Source organism: Charadrius vociferus, unplaced genomic scaffold (genome assembly GCF_000708025.1).
Source record: "Charadrius vociferus isolate BGI_N301 unplaced genomic scaffold, ASM70802v2 scaffold104, whole genome shotgun sequence".
NCBI lineage: Eukaryota > Metazoa > Chordata > Aves > Charadriiformes > Charadriidae > Charadrius > Charadrius vociferus.
The window spans coordinates 6,725,311-6,742,350 of NW_009648255.1; the positions used below are offsets into that span (position 1 = coordinate 6,725,311).

General features: G+C 44.1%; 1 protein-coding gene across 2 annotated transcripts in view; it reads left to right on the plus strand.

The window, feature by feature from the left end:
- The window catches only part of FNDC3B (fibronectin type III domain containing 3B), a 174,570-nt gene that overhangs the window by 99,166 nt on the left and 58,364 nt on the right, over positions 1 to 17,040 (plus strand). Inside the window, exons 7-11 of one of the 2 annotated variants that reach the window (XM_009884448.1) lie at positions 1,872 to 2,029; positions 4,255 to 4,314; positions 7,190 to 7,328; positions 7,663 to 7,716; positions 7,808 to 7,813. In XM_009884448.1, coding sequence (XP_009882750.1) covers positions 1,872 to 2,029; positions 4,255 to 4,314; positions 7,190 to 7,328; positions 7,663 to 7,716; positions 7,808 to 7,813 — 417 coding nt within the window. Of the gene's footprint in view, positions 1 to 1,871; positions 2,030 to 4,254; positions 4,315 to 7,189; positions 7,329 to 7,662; positions 7,717 to 7,807; positions 7,814 to 9,784; positions 9,791 to 17,040 lie in introns of both variants that reach the window. The other variant, XM_009884446.1, reaches the window with a different exon arrangement.

Consider the following 17,040-nt stretch of genomic DNA (forward strand, 5'->3'; position numbering starts at 1 on the left):
CCAAGTTTTTGAAGCAAAGATTGATTTCGTAGCATCAGAAAAATGTGACTAGAGCAAGAAATCCCATGAAAATTCATACAAGAGTTTCCATGTTCATATTTTTTACCAAAAAAAAAGCTTGATACTACGTAAAGCTTCTTGCCTTACAGCTTGTTTTTCACATTAGGTTGAACAGAGGTTTTCTTTCTGGTGAGACTTAAGCGTGCTGCTAGAAATTAAAATCTTTAACTTTTGAGAGAGCAGGGTTAAAGTTAGGATGAGATGTTTCGTGGTGTCACCTGCTTGTCAGTCTGTTAAAAACAGATTTATGCTCAGAAAGGATCTGCTTGATATATGGGTATCACACAGAACAGTTGTGGTGCTCTTCAGCTGGAAGGAAGGTGTTTTCAGGTGAGATGTTAAATATTTGCCATTATATACAGATATCCAGAAGCCGGATCTGTAAACAAGCAGTCCCTGAGAGGTGATTGCTAATATTTCATTACCACATCATTTCTGGGTAAGGTGTTTCAATTGTCTCAAGAAAAGTGTAGGAAATGTGTAACTATGCACCTGCATCACTCATCTTACACCTTCTGAAATAACACCGTTTTGCTCCGTGTGTTGGAAAAATCTGTTAAAATGATAGAACCAGTGAAATTTGATGCGCAGGAGAGAAGAACAAAGAACATAAAACCTCGTGCTTTGATTCCTCCTCATGGAGGCTGGCTAAAAAAAATATCCTTTACGTTTTCCCTGCTGTTGAGAAAGAAAAACGTAGTCGTTTTCATTATGAAAAGCAGAGAGTTTGTGGCAGAGAGTTTGAGGCTTCCCAGAGCTTTTTTTTTTTCAGAAAACGTCGTGTCTTTCCAAGATAGCCAGCACAATTATTACTTTTTATTTCTTTTTCTTTTGAGGCAGCGGCGAGGTGGGGGTGGAGTGGATTATTATTTTTTTTTTCCCATCCTTCTTGGCTTGATAACAGAAGGCTGTTCTGTGGGAAGCTGCTGTTTGGTCCGTGCAGCTGATGGACGATGCCTCCGGCACGCTGCCAGCGGGCTCTCCCGGTGAGAAGGGCGATGCTACTGCCCTAAGCTCGGTCTGTCTAGAGTTAGGGGGACCCGTGGTTCCAGAAGAATACTGCTGCGCTGCTGGGGTGAGAAAGTTGTGTTGGTACAGGGGTTTGAGGTATTTTTCCCGTGTTTTATTAAAAGAGAATCCTCACCCATCTGCCATTGAGGTGTCGCACCCAGGGGTGACTACAGATCATACGCGCAGTCTTTCTCTCAGGGCGCAAAGGGATTGATTTGCAATGTAATTTTTAATTGACAAGTTGGACTTCTATTGTGATTTTTCCCTTATGCTTTCGAGTTGGTGTAACCTTGCAGATTGAATATATATATTGGGTATATTTTACTTATTTGCAGTTGCATTATTGCAGTTTCAAATTACAAGGAGGAACTGGATGACTGAAAAAGCCATCCGAATTTTATTAGAGAATCTCCCAAACAAAAACTTTCGAAAAATAATTGCATGCAAAACCAATCTAGAGGATAAAGTCTTTGTTCCATTTAGTTCCACTTCCCTTCTGGCAATGGCAACGGCAGCAGGTACCTCCAGAACGGTGCGAGGCATCCTTTGCTGGATGCTCAGTGACGAGCCAACTCGCTGCCGGGCGACATCGCTCTGTACTCCTCATCTGTTAGAGATTAGTTTGTGCCATGAATCTGTATTTGTGTTTGTCTTGTTGATGACCATTTCTGACCCTTTTCACCTTTAGGTCTGCAGTTTCCTTTTTACAAGAAATTGATTGTGAAGACGCAAGCAAAAAGCAGATACTTAGAGGACAGTGTTTTTCTTGGACTTCAGAGTAACTGTTGTTTCTTTTATAGGTTACAAATATTCAAGCAAGAACAGTTTTACTTTCCTGGTCACCTCCCACTGGCCTTCTAAATGCAGATAGACACAACAACGGTTTGCCTTACACCTGTACCTACGAGGTTGCCTTATCAGATAAAGGGAGGGATGGAAAATACAAGATAATTTACAGGTAATAGTATCATTTTTACACTTGTGTTGCTCTCAATTTGTAGGTTTGGGTTGGTTTTTTTTAAGGAATAAATGCTCTTAGCATTTCAGGGTGCAATTGCTCCCTCGCTGTCCCGTCAGCCCCCCGTTGCTGGAGGAGCTGGTTGAGTGCATGTCATGAGGTCCCTAACTGCCTTCCCTCCCCGCCTGCCCGGCACGTGGCACGTCTCCCGTACGATGCTGTCTCTCCCATCGCCAATGAAAAGATTACTTTTTCTCTTGGGCTAAGTCTCCAAACCTTTCGCGTATACCACACAGGCAGGATGACCGTCTTCCTAATGGGCTAAATTTGTGCGGAATTAAGAACAGCAAAGCTTGCTTTTTGAGCTAACGAGCAGAAGTTTGAGGGCTGTACTGCTTTGCAGCGTCTTGGAGGCTCAGAGGAGGGAGCCCGCCCGTCAGTAGGCTGTATAGGCTCCCCAGAATAACCCCAATACTTGGCCCTCGGCAGTCTTCTGTAGAAATTGAGGAATTTCTGTCTCTCTTTCCAGTGATCCTCTGAGCTCATTCTGTGATCAAGCACATATGGTGTTACGCCTTTCTTTTTCCCCCGCTAATGACACTGAGGATAGAAAATTTTGAGATGTGACCTCGGCTGTTGTGAAATAGCTAATCCTTCCCAAATCCCATTAAATAGAATCCAGGTGGTACAGCATTTATGGAATTTACCTCTCGAGACCAAACTGTCTCCTTTCCTAAAACGTCCTGCGAATTAGGGTATTCCTCCTGGTATGCGCAAGGCAGGTCTGCGTGAACTGTCTTGGGTAATGTAAAAAGAGCATATTAACCAGGGAAACACTGCCTGATTATTTTTTTTTATTATTTATTTTTTTTATTTTTTTTTTCTGGTATTTACACTAGCTGTTTGTGAGCCAGTGTCAGCGTCTCTGTAGGTTAATGTGTGCCGCTGAGCTCTTAAAACGGGAAGAACGCTTTCTAGTACTTCTTGTGCTTGCTGGTGGGACGGCTGTACATTTTCTCCTGGTTATGAAATGTTGTGCATCTGTTTTAAAGCTGCTGGTAGTGATCTGTCTCCTGCTGCTGGCCAGAGTACAGCCATTAGCTTAACGCGGTACGCTCCGGCACGAGCAGCGGTAATCATTATTACTGTAGGCAAAACAGAGTCTGCAATATGTTGAATACATCGTCTTTGCAAGGAGGTGCGCTCATAACAGAGGGGGGAAAAGCTGAATTTGCAGAGCGTTGGACTGTATTTAAAAAAAAAAAAAAAAAGAAGTTTTTTTGGTGGAATTCTGGCAGCCCAGCGGGCACGTGCTCTCTGGTTGATTTTGTTCTCTTGATTTTGAGACATCTGCCTGTATTTGCCCAGCTGGCTATGAAATATTTCTTTATGCTAAACGGAGGATTTTCTTGTTTCCCATATTTTACTAGAATCATGAATAAGCCAAGCACTTACATGAGCTGGCTATTACTTATTAAGCGCTGACCCGTACCTTAATCTTCACAGAATTGGCAACACATGACTGAGCCCTGTGTTCATTTACCAGCAAACAAACCAGAAGGAAAAAGAATAGCCCTAACTCTGTTGGCTACATTTGAAAATAATAGATTATATGCTTTTTTTTCTAAAATGTCTGAAACTCCGTGCTTTTAGTTTTCTCGGTATTGAAAGAGATCCAGGTCCAGCTGTTAGGGCATTAATTAAACGTCTCCTTGCCGTGGTCCTCACAGTGTGTGGTTCTGGAAGAGAAAGCAAATAAGTGCAATGGTTGTGCAAGAAACTATACTTTTTCCTCCGAAGTTCAATTACACTTTTTGTAAAGTATTTTCGAATAGTGAATGTGCAGCAAGTATAAAAGTAATGTATCAATTCTGCTCCTTTCATCAGTGGGAGGGTTGAAAAACACAATGAGCTGTATGCAAATACCAACAGAATGTAAGGACAGCATTGAAATAAACCTGTATAGCTACTTTACTGTATAAATTGGGATGATAACTACTTTTCTGTTATGTATACAGAGCTATATAAAGTGTGAAACATGCAGCGTGTTGACAAATTGTTGGTATATTGTTCACTGCTGTTTTTCTGTGGTGGAATTTTTTTTTTTTTCCCTCTTTCAAATCATAATACGAGGGAGTCGCTACTCACTGGAAAATCACTGTGCTACGTGTGATACTGCTTTTCGTAATTTATTGATTTGTTCGTTTGGGGCTTTTTTCCTGCAGCGGAGAAGAATTAGAATATAACCTGAAAGACCTTAGGCCAGCAACAGATTATCATGTCAGGTGAGTTAAGTGTGGCTGTGAATGTCACTTAAATATAAACTCTTCAATTATATGAGAATAAATGTGAAAGTTTTTTATCTAACTATACAAAAATTTCATGGTCACCTCTGTCGATGTTTTTTTCAGTGGCTTCTAAATATTTTCTGATAGATTTTATCTCAGGCTTTAAGTTACGAGAGTGCTTTTTGAACAATCCATTTTCTGTCATGTTGTTGTCATTGCTTATAGTAAGAGGAAAAAAAGACATCTACGTATCTTTATTTCTGTCTGTATATATAATAGACCTGAGAGTGCTTGTGTATGAAAGTGGGATACCTCAAGCCTCTTAAAAATTTGGCTGAAGCAACTGGCTTTTCTTTAGTTCCTGTAACACAGGTGTGCAAGCACTGAAACACTCCGGCACACTTTCTTCATAAATACTCCTTGCTTCGTGACATAAATCTGCTGATTACACATCCATCTGACCATAGTCATTTCAGCATTTATTAGAAAAAAAATATGAATTCACACTGGACTGTCTTGATATTTTCAGGGCTTTATTTCTCTTTGATTCTAAAAATGTGTTTTACGCATTTATTAACTATTAACACATTCTCGATTTTGCTCCCTGATGTTTGAAACACCGTCTGCGGTGTTATCTGCTCGCCGTGCTTTTTTTTTTTTTAAAGACTTTGCTTATGAACCAAGGGTTCAAATTCACATCCTGTTCACTTATGGTCAATATCCTTTAAAAAAAAAATCCTTTCACTCCTGTCTATTGTTTCCTTCTGTTTTTCCAGACAAGGGCTAGGGTTGGAGTGCTTTTTCACATCAAGGCTGCTGCTGTTTGTAAAACTTCAGAGAAAAAACCCTTTGCTTCTGAGCTCTAAAAAAGACCCAGCACCAAAATGTGTCTGTCTTGCTCTGATACTATAGCTTCTTTTTTTTTTTTTTTTTTTAAGGATAATTTCTAGTGGAGCCTTAAAATGAACTTTTCAAGTAGAAGCACAAGACCAGAAGTAACTTCTTGTAAATAAATAAAAGACGTGGGCTCCCAGGTTGGGCAGCAGTCCCGGCCCTCGCAGCAAACGGATGGTAGCGGGGAGGAGAAGGTTGTAAAACGCTGTCGAGCTTCCTGCATCACTCGACTGAGCATCACTTTTAAAGCCAGCCTCAAACAGCAGCGGGGCGTTGAGATCTCGTGCCATTTTTTAGGGGTGTTGGGGGTATTTGCCCCATGTCCTTCTTTCTCCCTACCTACGGCTCCCTCCGCCTTCCTGAAGGTCTGCCAAATTATAAATTGTTTGTGAACGGTTAGCGATAACTTCTGTTTAAAAAGAAATGACTGCCAAATATAAAAGTCAGTCTTGAAAAGCAGCAGCGTGCGTTTGTAGTGGAGGGAACTGATGCTGAAAAGGACGGCCGTTTGCTTTCCATGACAATTTTTTTTTTTTCTTCACTGAAACTGCGTTATGTATTAACGACTGTGAAGAAATAAATCTGTTAAGTAAAGAAATTTATGGGGCCGACAGTTACTCGGCAGGTCGCCCTGGGTCTCCTTAACCTTGGCAGCATCTCCCAGGGCTTCGTCTCGGCACAGAGAAGCTGCTTGCGCTTGCTCCTGCCCCGCTGGCCCTGGGCACCCGGGACGACCTGGTTCCCTCCGACCCTACCGCCTGCCCTTCTTCAAGTAGTAGTATTTTGGTACCTTCAGAGATGACTGTGCTCAGTGTTTCAGTGACTTGCAGAAGGTGCTCGTTAAGCTCGTTTTCACGTGGCGGTATTCCCCGATGGTGTGCGTTTAATGCTTGGCTACGCTGATTTCCTGCACACATACACACCGCTTGCCAGATGCAGGCTCAATTAATTAATTGCATTTGTTTTCACTCCTGACTGCTAACAGGTGATGGGTAAAGCAGCACTATAGTGGTTCTCCTGAACCTCCCCCAAAAGGTTTGATTCTATGTAGGTGGTCATTGTACATAAATTACTCTTATCTACTGAAAACAAATTTAGAAATTGCCCTTTCTTAAACTCTGCATTCAAGTACACAATAGCTACAGCCAGCTCAGAGGTCATCGTCTGGTCATGGTTCGAATGGGTTTTTTTAGTAGAAGACTTCCAATTTGCACTTTTCTTTTGCTGTGTAGAAAATGTGAAGGGGAAAAATAACATCATTAATTTTTCAGAGAAAAGCATTTCTTGAGGAAGTGCTCAACTATATTGTATTTGCTTTCCCACATTATTTGGTATTGTATAGAATAGAATCCTCTAAGTTGGAGGGGACCTTTAAGATCATCGAATCCAGCCACAGTCCCCCTCTGTGCTGGTATATAGAGGATTTGCCTGAAATCAAATTTGCTTTGAAGATTTTTAGTTCGTTTTAGCAACGGTCCTCAGCGGTGTTAGTTCTAATTCATGGAGGTCCGTTAGGTGTTGATACCTGAGCTATGCAGGAGGAGCTTGCACCCGTGGAAGGAGACCAGCAGGTACCACCACTCAACATGGTACATGTGAATCAAGTGTAAACCAGGCATTCAAGTTTGTGTATTTTTCTCCTGAGTTCATACTTTCTGTTGTATTGCGAAGAGGAGTTTAACACAGTGTGTGAAAGTCTGGCAATAGGCAAGGAAATAGTGGTGGAAAGAAAAGATGGGAACTAAGGGGTCTGTGGGAGTATTTGCACAAAAAACCGTAACATTCCTCTTCTGCTGTGAGTCTTTTTGTGTACTTGTATGAAGTGAAGTAGAATAATGGTAGCCACTGGTCTGTGAGAAATCTGTCATTAGCGGATGGTATCGTGAATGCTTTGGGAGTCAGATATTCTGGCTGAGGCGGTGCTGTCTCATCTTGTAACTGTCAGCAAATTTATATCCCGTTTCAATATTGTTTCCAGGGTATATGCAATGTACAACTCAGTTAAGGGATCCTGCTCAGAGCCAGTAAGCTTCACCACTCACAGCTCAGCACCAGAGTGTCCCTTCCCACCCAAACCCTCGCACAGGACCAAAAGCTCCTTAACCTTACAATGGAAGGTAGGTAATGCTTGGATCGGGCAAGAAAGCAGTGAATAATACGGTTTACTGACAGTGAGCATAACCGTTGAAAATAATTGAAAGCTGAGACAGTCATTTCTCAGTAAGGGACTTGAACTTGCTGTACTCTGACAAATCCCTCCCTGTGCACTGACTTGACTTTTAAAATGTATGTGTTTCATTACATCCAGCTTCTTCTCGGTATTCGTTAAGAGGTTGCCAAGCTATGTGCAAACCCCAGCTTTGGTTTTGCTTTAAACTGTAGTCATTTGCCTGAGGGGGGAAGTAGTTTTCTCTGTTCTCCAAATCACCTTTTGTTTATTTTTGTTCATAGGCACCCATTGATAATGGTTCAAAAATCACCAGCTACCTTCTGGAGTGGGATGAGGTAAGTAGTAACTAGTTGAGATAAATACATAAATAAATGGCACTCAGACTTTACAAGGATTTGCTGAGTAAAGAAAAATAATTAAATACAGGAGAAAGTAGAAATACGCAAATGAAATCCTGATGGCATTAGGTAAAGAGTTGGAAAGGTGAAAGGGACAGTCAATGGGGAGAAAACTTTTAATTCGGTGTATTTTATGCAGAGACAATGTTCTGCTTCTCTGCTCTTGAAATCTAACTTTTTCTTGTTCATTTGGTGTACTTCATTTGTTAATTGACGTTAGTTATTATTTAATTACTTGTGATGTATCTTAGAGTTCTGTTCGTGATCTCTTTCTTCTGGATGCTGTCTGAGTGCAGAATAAATCACTGTTCCTACCTCGAGAGAGAAGAGGCATCACCTTGCAGCCCCTCCTACAGAGAATGTATTCAGGGTGTCCTTTACATAGTGGCAATTAATCCCCTTCCAGACACAAAAGGAAAGAAGTGCTCTGTCCCAAAGATCTTACATCGTTAGTGAGTTGGGGAGAGTGCCAAAAGGCAGATTTGCTGGGGAGTGGGTTCTGGTTGAGTCCTCCCTCCATCCCTTTCCGCCCCCTTTCCATTGTGCAAGCCATATTTCTGCAGAAAGCGTGAGTCAGTGAATATCATCTTTGAAGGAAAAAAATATGTATTGGGTGACAGAAAAGGCTTGGGCAACATGTAAAATAAAAAAAAAAAGGTGATGAGTCAGGAAATGAAGAGTGTGAAGGGGTGTTTAGTTGTACAGTCTGAGAAAGATCTCTTGACATTTTTAGTAGTCTAAATATAATATCCTGAAGGGAATATTCTGCTATGAATCGTTTTCCTTCATTTCAATAGTAATGCGTTGCCAGATCATTCTGCTACATGTTGGACGTTTGGAACCGCTCGCTGTGCAAACATTTATTGTGTGCAGTATCACAGCAAGCGGGGTCTGCGTGATGAGAAACCCACTGAACTGAACTAAAACGAAAGAACAGTTTCAGAACAGTTTGCTGCCCCTCTCTGCGTGATGGAAGAGGAAAGCTTGTCAGTGCGGAAGAAAAAAGAGGAGTGTGAGGTCAGGGAATAGGAGATTAAAAAGACATTTCTCCCAAAGGATGGGCCAGAATGATCCCATTACATCTTCTCTGTCGCCTTGACTGTGCAGTTGTGATCTCTTGCAAGGCTTCTGGTAACTTGGAGCCATGGGAACGTCACAGCACCGAGCAGCGAAGCGGTGCAAGTAGGAATGATTCCAGCCTGCACCAGAAGGTCTTGTCAGAAGAAAAATCAACAACAGACCATTAATACAGTGCAAATACTTTTGATGTTAATTTTGTCCACATGGAGCCTAGTCATAATTTTGGATATACTTAAGGCAATTCTGAAATCCTCTTGTCTTTTAAACCCTTTAATACTGAGTATACACCTAGAGTTTTGTCTTGAGAAAGAAATGTTATGATGTCTGCTTTTCACAGGGAAAAAGCAGTTTGGTTTAGGCTAGCTCACGTACCAATGGGGAAAAATGAAGGCATCCTGATTCCCTTGGCCTGTCTATTGTAATTTCCTTCTTTTCTCAGTAACAGTCCTGAAATCTGAGACCCCAGCGCATAGCTAGCCAGCAAAGATGAAAGAATAGTGACGCTGCACAAATTAACTTGGTACATCTCCAGTGGTTTGACACGACTCATGACTGAAACGTAGTTGTCTGGTTGTGAGACAGTTAATGCCACAGGTGTAGCTCCTCTGAAATCTTTTCTCCTCTCTCTCGTGAGACCTCACCTGGAATATTGCATCCAGCTCTGGAGCCCCCAACATAAGAAGGACATGGACATGTTGGAGTGGGTCCAGAGGAGGCCACAAAGGTGATCAGAAAGCTGCAGCACCTCTGTTGTGAGGACAGGCTGAGAGAGTTGGGGGTGTTCAGCCTGGAGAAGAGAAGGCTCCGGGGAGACCTTATAGCAACTTTCCAATATCTAAAGGGGCCCTACAAGAAAGCTGGAGAGGGACTTTTTACAAGGGCGTTTAGGGATAGGACAAAGGGGAATGGCTTCAAACTGGAAGAGGGCAGGGTTAGATTAGATATTAGGAAGAAATCTTTGAGGGGGGTGAGCCCCCGGCCCACGTTGCCCCGAGAAGCTGTGGCTGCCCCATCCCTGGAGGTGTTCAAGGCCAGGTTGGACGGGGCTTGGAGCAACCTGGGCTGGTGGGAGGTGTCCCTGCCCAGGGCACAGGGGCTGGAACGAGATGATCTTCAAGGTCCCTTCCAACCCAAACCGTTCTTTGATTCTATGAGACAGAAATGCAATTTTGAGTTGATGAATTAAAGCTTGCTGTTGAGGCTTATTGAAGAAAAAGTCTGAAGATACAGGCTGGGTGCGCCCACATCTGCGGGAGCCTCATCGCCTATGCCAGTGAGCTCAGCAAGTTGTTCTTCGTGCTTTTTCATGTGCCACTGCAAATTGTGCCTCCGATGTAGGGTGCATTTAGCTACCGGAGTGACGGCACCCAGGTACAAAAGAGAATTCACTTGCAGTGCCCTGTACCCTCGCCCTTGGTTGTGTAAACTCCACGTAAGCAAAAGCACCGACTGTTACAATGCCATGCTGTGTCCCGGTGAAATCAAGACATAAATACATCAGGGAAGAGGAGAACGCTTGCCAGGCAACGGCGAGCGCTCTGCCAGATCTCAGCTAGAGCAACATTCATTAGCTACGGGGCACAGAATAAAATATAAACACGGGAAAATCAACGATCAGAAGGAAATTAAATTGTGGCTGCAAAGCAGAGGGGGCTTACCTATCCGACGATAAAGTTAGAAAAACACCCTAAAATGGAAGTCTGTGCTGCCCGCTCCTGCCAAGGGAAGGGCTCCAGCAGCCCCTTCACACTCCTGCACGGTGGGGGACAGGTTGTCTCTCTCCAGGGCAGTTCAGATCTTGGAGTGTATGAGGTGCTTGACAGTATCTCAAGTAGTTCCTCCTGTTTTTAGAGGGTGGAGGCACAGTTTATAGCATCTAAAATGCAGCCAGGAGTGTGGGTGCCGTCACTTCTATATCACAGCATCACAGACTGGTCAGGGTCGGAAGGGCCCTCTGGAGCTCCCCCAGTGCCACCCCCTGCCAGAGCAGGGGCACCTCCAGCAGTGGCACAGGACGGCGTCCAGGCGGGTTTGGAATGTCTCCAGAGGGGGAGACTCCCCCACCTCTCTGGGCAGCCTCTGCCACTGCTCTGCCACCCTCACAGCAGAGAAGTCCCTCCTCAGGTTTAGATGGAACTTCTTGTGTTCAAGTTTGTGCCCGTTCCCTCTTGTCCTGTCACTGGGCACCACTGAAAAAAGACTGTTCCCATCCCCCCGGCACCCGCCCTTTAAGTATTTATAAGTGTTGATAAGATCCCCCCTCAGCCTTCTTTTTTCTAGACTGAAAAGACCCAAGTGCCTTTCCTTTTATATGCAAAAAATAAATGGTTGCTGTTAAAGGACAGCAGAAGCAGCCGTGTTTTGCTGGGATTAGGTGATGGTATAAACTGGAGCGAGAGGAGAGCATCTCATCTCTTGGTGGCTGCAGGTGGGGAGTCCTGCGGGGCCGAGAGCTGCAGTCCCCCCTGGGTGCTGGGGGTTCTGCCTGGGACCCCGGGCACAGCGCTCCTCCGCACGCCCCGTACCACCCCACGTACCCACCGCAGGGTCCCCGCTCCCCTGGAGGATCGCTCAAGGGGCCGGAGAAAGGTGTTGGAGGCAGGTTTGGGGTTTTTTACTAGGGCATGTAGTGAGAGGATGAGGGGGAATGGCTATAAACTGGAAGAGGGCAGGTTTAGATTAAACATTAGGAAGAAGTTTTTCACTTTGAGGGTGGTAAGGCACTGGAAGAGGTTGCCCAGAGAGGTTGTTGAGGCCCCATCCCTGGAGGTGTTCAAGGCCAGGCTGGATGTGGCCTTGGGCAACCTGGGCTGGTGGGAGGTGTCCCTGCCCATGGCAGAGGGGTTGGAACTTGATGATCTTCAAGGTCCTTTCCAACCTAAACCTTTCTATGATTCTATGATTTTATTGTACCCCGTCTTGCTGAGAATAGACACAGTGCTGTTCCCATTCTCTAGTTTAGCTGTCTTTTTTCATATGTGCTTTAAAAACCTTCTCTCGTCTCGTTAGATGAGCCTTAGATGGAACACAAATGAGCTGCTTTTGTTTCTTCATTTGAATTAGGTGTCTTGTGTTCTGACCTACTTTGATGAAGAGACAGTTATACTGCTTCGTCTGTCACTGTGCCCATCCTACCCGGCGGCTGCTGTGTCAATTTAGTTCTGAGTTTTGGGGGTATTCCTGACCTGCAGACCCTGGAAGACAGAGTAGTCACCAGACAAAGCTATTCCTGCTATTCCACCTTTTTCTCCTCCCAATTTGGTTTAAGTGTTTTGTAGCATGACTGGTGTTAGATGTTAGAAAACGCAAATACTTTTTCTCATTACTGACATAGGTCTTTGAATTATGGTTGTAACGCCTCGCTAATAAACTGGTTTAGCTCAAAATGCCTGAAGAACTATGGAGGCTGATCTTCGTTCTTTAACAGCAGAGTAAAAGATCAGTTCAGCAAATTGTCGCTCGGTTACATTGGATGTACACTAGCAGAATTTCCATTGACTTCAAAGGAGTCAGGATCTGCCCCTCTTCTCCGGTGTTTTGAAATTCCGTAGGATCTGAACATGCCTGCGCCTCAGGTGCTGGGATTGGTGATAGTAGTCTGGCAGTAAAATCAGGTAAAATTAGAGGTTGAGTTTTCTTTGATTACTGGCTTTTTGTCTATGACCTTTACAAACCTGAATCCTTTGAACTTACAAACCTGACATAGTCAATCGATGACTTTGTGCCAGGATCGATTATTCAGGGTAAGCAAAAGGCTAACCAGAAAAAATAGCGTTAAAAATATACCAAACCAAAAACATCAGTGTAAAGGAGGTGATGCTTTCTCCTGATGCCAGCATTCGCCAAAATCAGTAAACTCTAACTGCGTTGAAAAATGCCACTGGCACTGCGGTACAAATCAGGCCTTTGTTACTAATTAGATGTGAAATGATCATTCTGTGATTAAGTGGTAGTAAATAAATGTTTCTCTTGTGCATATGGATAGTGAGAGTATCCTATTCATCCTCTGTGGGAAAGCGGAGGACTGTTCCTGAGCCAGAGATGAGGACGACCCTCTCGGGCAGCGTGTGTCGCTGATTTGTGCGTAACTCCGAAGCAGCTTTAATTCTGATCCAGTAGCATCTCCCTTTAGTTTGCCCAGGAGAGACACAGATACAATACCATGCTACGGAACGATTTGGTGGTGGAGAGTTAATAATGAAGTTTATATTTAGATAAATGGAGATAATTTCATCTGCAACAAAGTTCTAAACTTGTGGAGGCTGGCTGAGATGTGCTGGTTTATACCAGCTCACAGTCTGGGCCGTGCATCTCAGTGGTGGTCCACCAGAATTCGGATATGCGGAGCTCCACGTTCATGCATGGGGTTGTGTTTGTTCCCTTGCCCGCTCCCGAGTCTGTTCTGTGTCTACGCCGCTCCTGTGAGACGTGCAAGAGGACAGTCTCGGGTGGTGAGCCCCTGGCGCAGGTTGCCCCGAGAAGCTGTGGCTGCCCCCTCCCTGGAGGTGTTCAAGGCCAGGTTGGATGGGGCTTCGAGCAACCTGGGCTGGTGGGAGGTGTCCCTGCCCAGGGCAGGGGGGTTGGAACTGGATGTTCTTCAAGGTCCCTTCCAACCCAAACCATTCTGTGATTCTATAAAATTGATTTTTGTGTGTATTTTAGGGATGTTTCATAGAGCCTGTTCAGTCTTCTCAATGTTTGTGTATATAGAAAATCCAGTCCCTTGTATAAGAGCTTGCACAGTACATGCTTTGCAGAGATATTAGGGTGTGTTACAGTAATTGTTGACAGTTTGCTCCACAGCTTTATGTCAGATTGAATATCAGTCTGTTGCTTTTTATCGCCAACGTGAGCCAAACACAGGCGTTGGGGCTGGCGTGGCCTGCAGTACGTTCCGTCGTGCCTCCTGCGTGCGGATCTGATGCCGGCAGCTTTTATTCAGGCCTTCACGGTGAGGTCTCGCGAAGGACTGTGCTCCATTTCTCTATCCACTGTACCTGTTCCTCCTGTTTACTGTGTCTGCTGCAGGGAACGCGGTCAACAAAACCCATGTAAAATCTCAAACCCCTCATCTCAAATGCAGTCTCCAGGAAAGACTTAAGCACCTCGTTCTAAGTGAGCGTGTAGCTTGAAATATAGCTGAAATAGCAGGCAAAACTCTTTAAAAATTGTGTTAAAACACTATGTTATCCTATTGTGCGAGTTCTAATGGATTTGTGGAGCTGGCTTGTTCTTGTTTCCTCGGCCAGGCCCTGATGGACATCGCAGCGTGGCTTATATCCTCGTGAAGAATAGGGGAGGCATGGCTGGTGAAGAAGTCAGACAGTGTCTACTCTCCCTCTGAAATCTGCGGATTAGAAATATTTGCGGAAATGATACAGTATATTTTAAGCAACTTACGAAACATTATTTAAAGGATTAAAACTTGGATGTCGAGTGTACAAAGAATAGGAGAAGGGTTCTGGGAAAGCTGTAAGACTCTTGGGTGGCAGCCAGTACCAGCCTGCCAGTTGTTCCTGTCTATAATTATGCCAGCATTAGTGCTTTCATAAATCTTGGGAGGGAAGGAGCGGAGAGACTATTTCCAGGCTATTAATGCCAGGATAATTAGAAATATCGGCCAGCCTCTCCAATTAGTGCCAACAGAATCCGAAATACCAGCCAGTCTGAGTAACTTGAATACCAGTCGGTCTCTGAGCGAGTCTGGGGAGTGTACAACACCAGTTGTAGAAGAAAAATATGTACGATACCAGAATTTGTACTGTTATAAAGTTGAAGATAACGTAAACATGTGGCGATCTTTGCAAAGCTTTAACCCACCAGTTTGACAAGTTGGGGTTTCCTTGGTCCATTTTCCATGACTTTCTGGTTTAGCCAGCCGTTGCTGTTCATCTATTTGTCAGTCACATGTCCAACATTTGGTCACTTTGTTCTCTTGGAGAAAAAACATAGGAAAATCATATATATATTAAAAAAAAAAAAGTTCTTCAGCAGAAAACAAAAAGAGTTTAAATGTTTTCAAATGGTTTACAAATAGTGAAGTCATTAAAGAGTTAGAGAAAATTTTATTTAATGCGTCTAAACCTATAAAAGAGAGTCTGCTTAAGGGGGAAAAAAAAAAAATCTATTCTTAGTAGTCCTGCACTGATGAATGGATATGTTATTAAACCGTAGGATTACTAATTAGGTTTTTTGTAGTCTGGATTTTAAATATTATATTGCTGAGCTGGGAAGTACGGTGACCTATTATTTTTGTCCAAAAGGAGTTTTATCATATACCTCTATATGTAGGGATTTTAGATCTGAAAAAGTTTTCTCATTTACAAAAGACATTTGCATTAGGATTCACGATTCTCTTCCAATTCCACCCCTTAATTTACTGGAGCCATACAGTAATGTTACAGCTGGAGCAGGTGGGTGAAGTTGAAGATTGTGTATAAAACCAAGTTCTAGAACAAGTGTGGGATCGCGCTGTGTAAATAAAAGTAAGTTATGGCCGTTTGCCAGCCTGCCGAATGTCTCTTCAGTGCCTCCAAATTGCTGTGCTGTGCTGGAGGTCTGCACGACTGTTTCTACCTTGATGAACACATTTTGGAGATTTACCACAAACGTTTTATGGAGTTCTTCCTTCTGTGTTGCAATTCGAGTGAAAAGAGCTGGAAATTGGTAGGGACTGGAGAATGGGCCAGTGACAAATGTATGTTCCACTTGGGCATTTTTGAGATCTTTAATGATGAAGTGATGCATTGAGCATGGAGGAAGGACGGTGCGTGGGAGGAGAGACAGAGCTGGAGGAGGCAGCAGCAGGTGAGGCTGTCAGCCGCAGGGAGGGACACCTGTAGAAGTGTTTCTCCTGACAGTCTGCTTAGGTGTGGAGACATCACATCTTCTGTCAAGCTGGTGTGTATCAGGTGAAATAATCAGCCTTGTCTATGGGCAGATGTTAATTTAACCAAGATAAAATAAAAATTAAAAATTGGAGAGGCACGTGCCAAAAATACTAAAGGCATAGCAGAGCTCTTGCACCAGAAGAAGGTGCGGAGATGGGTATAGTTTTATCTCCTGCACCAGGTTGAGCGCATGGCTGTGCTCATGGGGTACTTTATAATGTTATTGTCCATTAATTTTGCATTCAGGTATCGAAATTAAAACGCATTTTAACTGGTACAGCTCGAGTAGATATTTATGTAGAATTGAGCAGTTCAGGCCCTTTCTCCTGAAAGATTTTGAAGTGGCCGTTTCCCATGTGTGGTGTAGGATGAAACTGGTTATTCTTTGTCGTCTTGGGGTCTCTGTCCTGCGAAAAGCTCGGGGTTGGTTTTACCCTCGGGCATACCAAGTCAGGTTGTACTGAAAAGGTTCTTGTTTTGTTTTAAATGTGGTGGGGAGAGAGCGAGCTTCTGATTGTCCCCATCCTCAGCTGTACTGGTTTGTACTTGATGTACCTGAGGAAGGACTCGGGAGCTCTTGATATCTTCTCTTGCTGCTGCTCCATCTTGGCGTTGTCAGGGCTTATCGTAGCTCCGTGTCACGTCGATGTGAAGCTCCCAGAAACCGTACCTCCGCCGCACAAGTTTCTTAACCAAGTTGCACGCTTTCCAGCAAATCCTCTTTGCTCATCACATGCCGCGTGCTCTGAGCGATGGGATGGCTACAGAACCCGGCACGTTAAATACTCCTCGGTCATGAGTCCCTCGAGGGCTTGGGGCTGAGCAGAGGGTCGCAGCCGCCAGGCTTGTCCCTCTGGGGTGGCAGTGGCGGGGCTGGCCGTGGCCAGCGGGCAGCGAGAGCCCTCTTGTGGGATGTAGAGCGCTTCTGAAGGACCGGGGAGGGCTTACGGGGGATTCGAGGCACAGAGGGTGGTTGCAGCTTTCCCGTGTTTCCTGTGACCAGGTCAATTCAGAGATGAATTTCACCCTTAATTTGCAGGCTTTTTTTTGTTGTTGTTGTTAATGAGTAGGATAAACTGCATTTCAAGCAGAAACTGCAGATACATCTCATGAAGATAAGAATCTGAGAAGAGGGAGGATTCTGACAGCAGACTGACTGTGTTGCTGTGTGTTATTTTAGGTAGCGTAGCACTGCTGGCGGTGGCTTACACAGCACTCCCTGCGCAGTGCCTGTATGAAAGCATCCAATTCTACTATCTTTTTAACAGCTCTCTTTAAAACGAGCACCGTG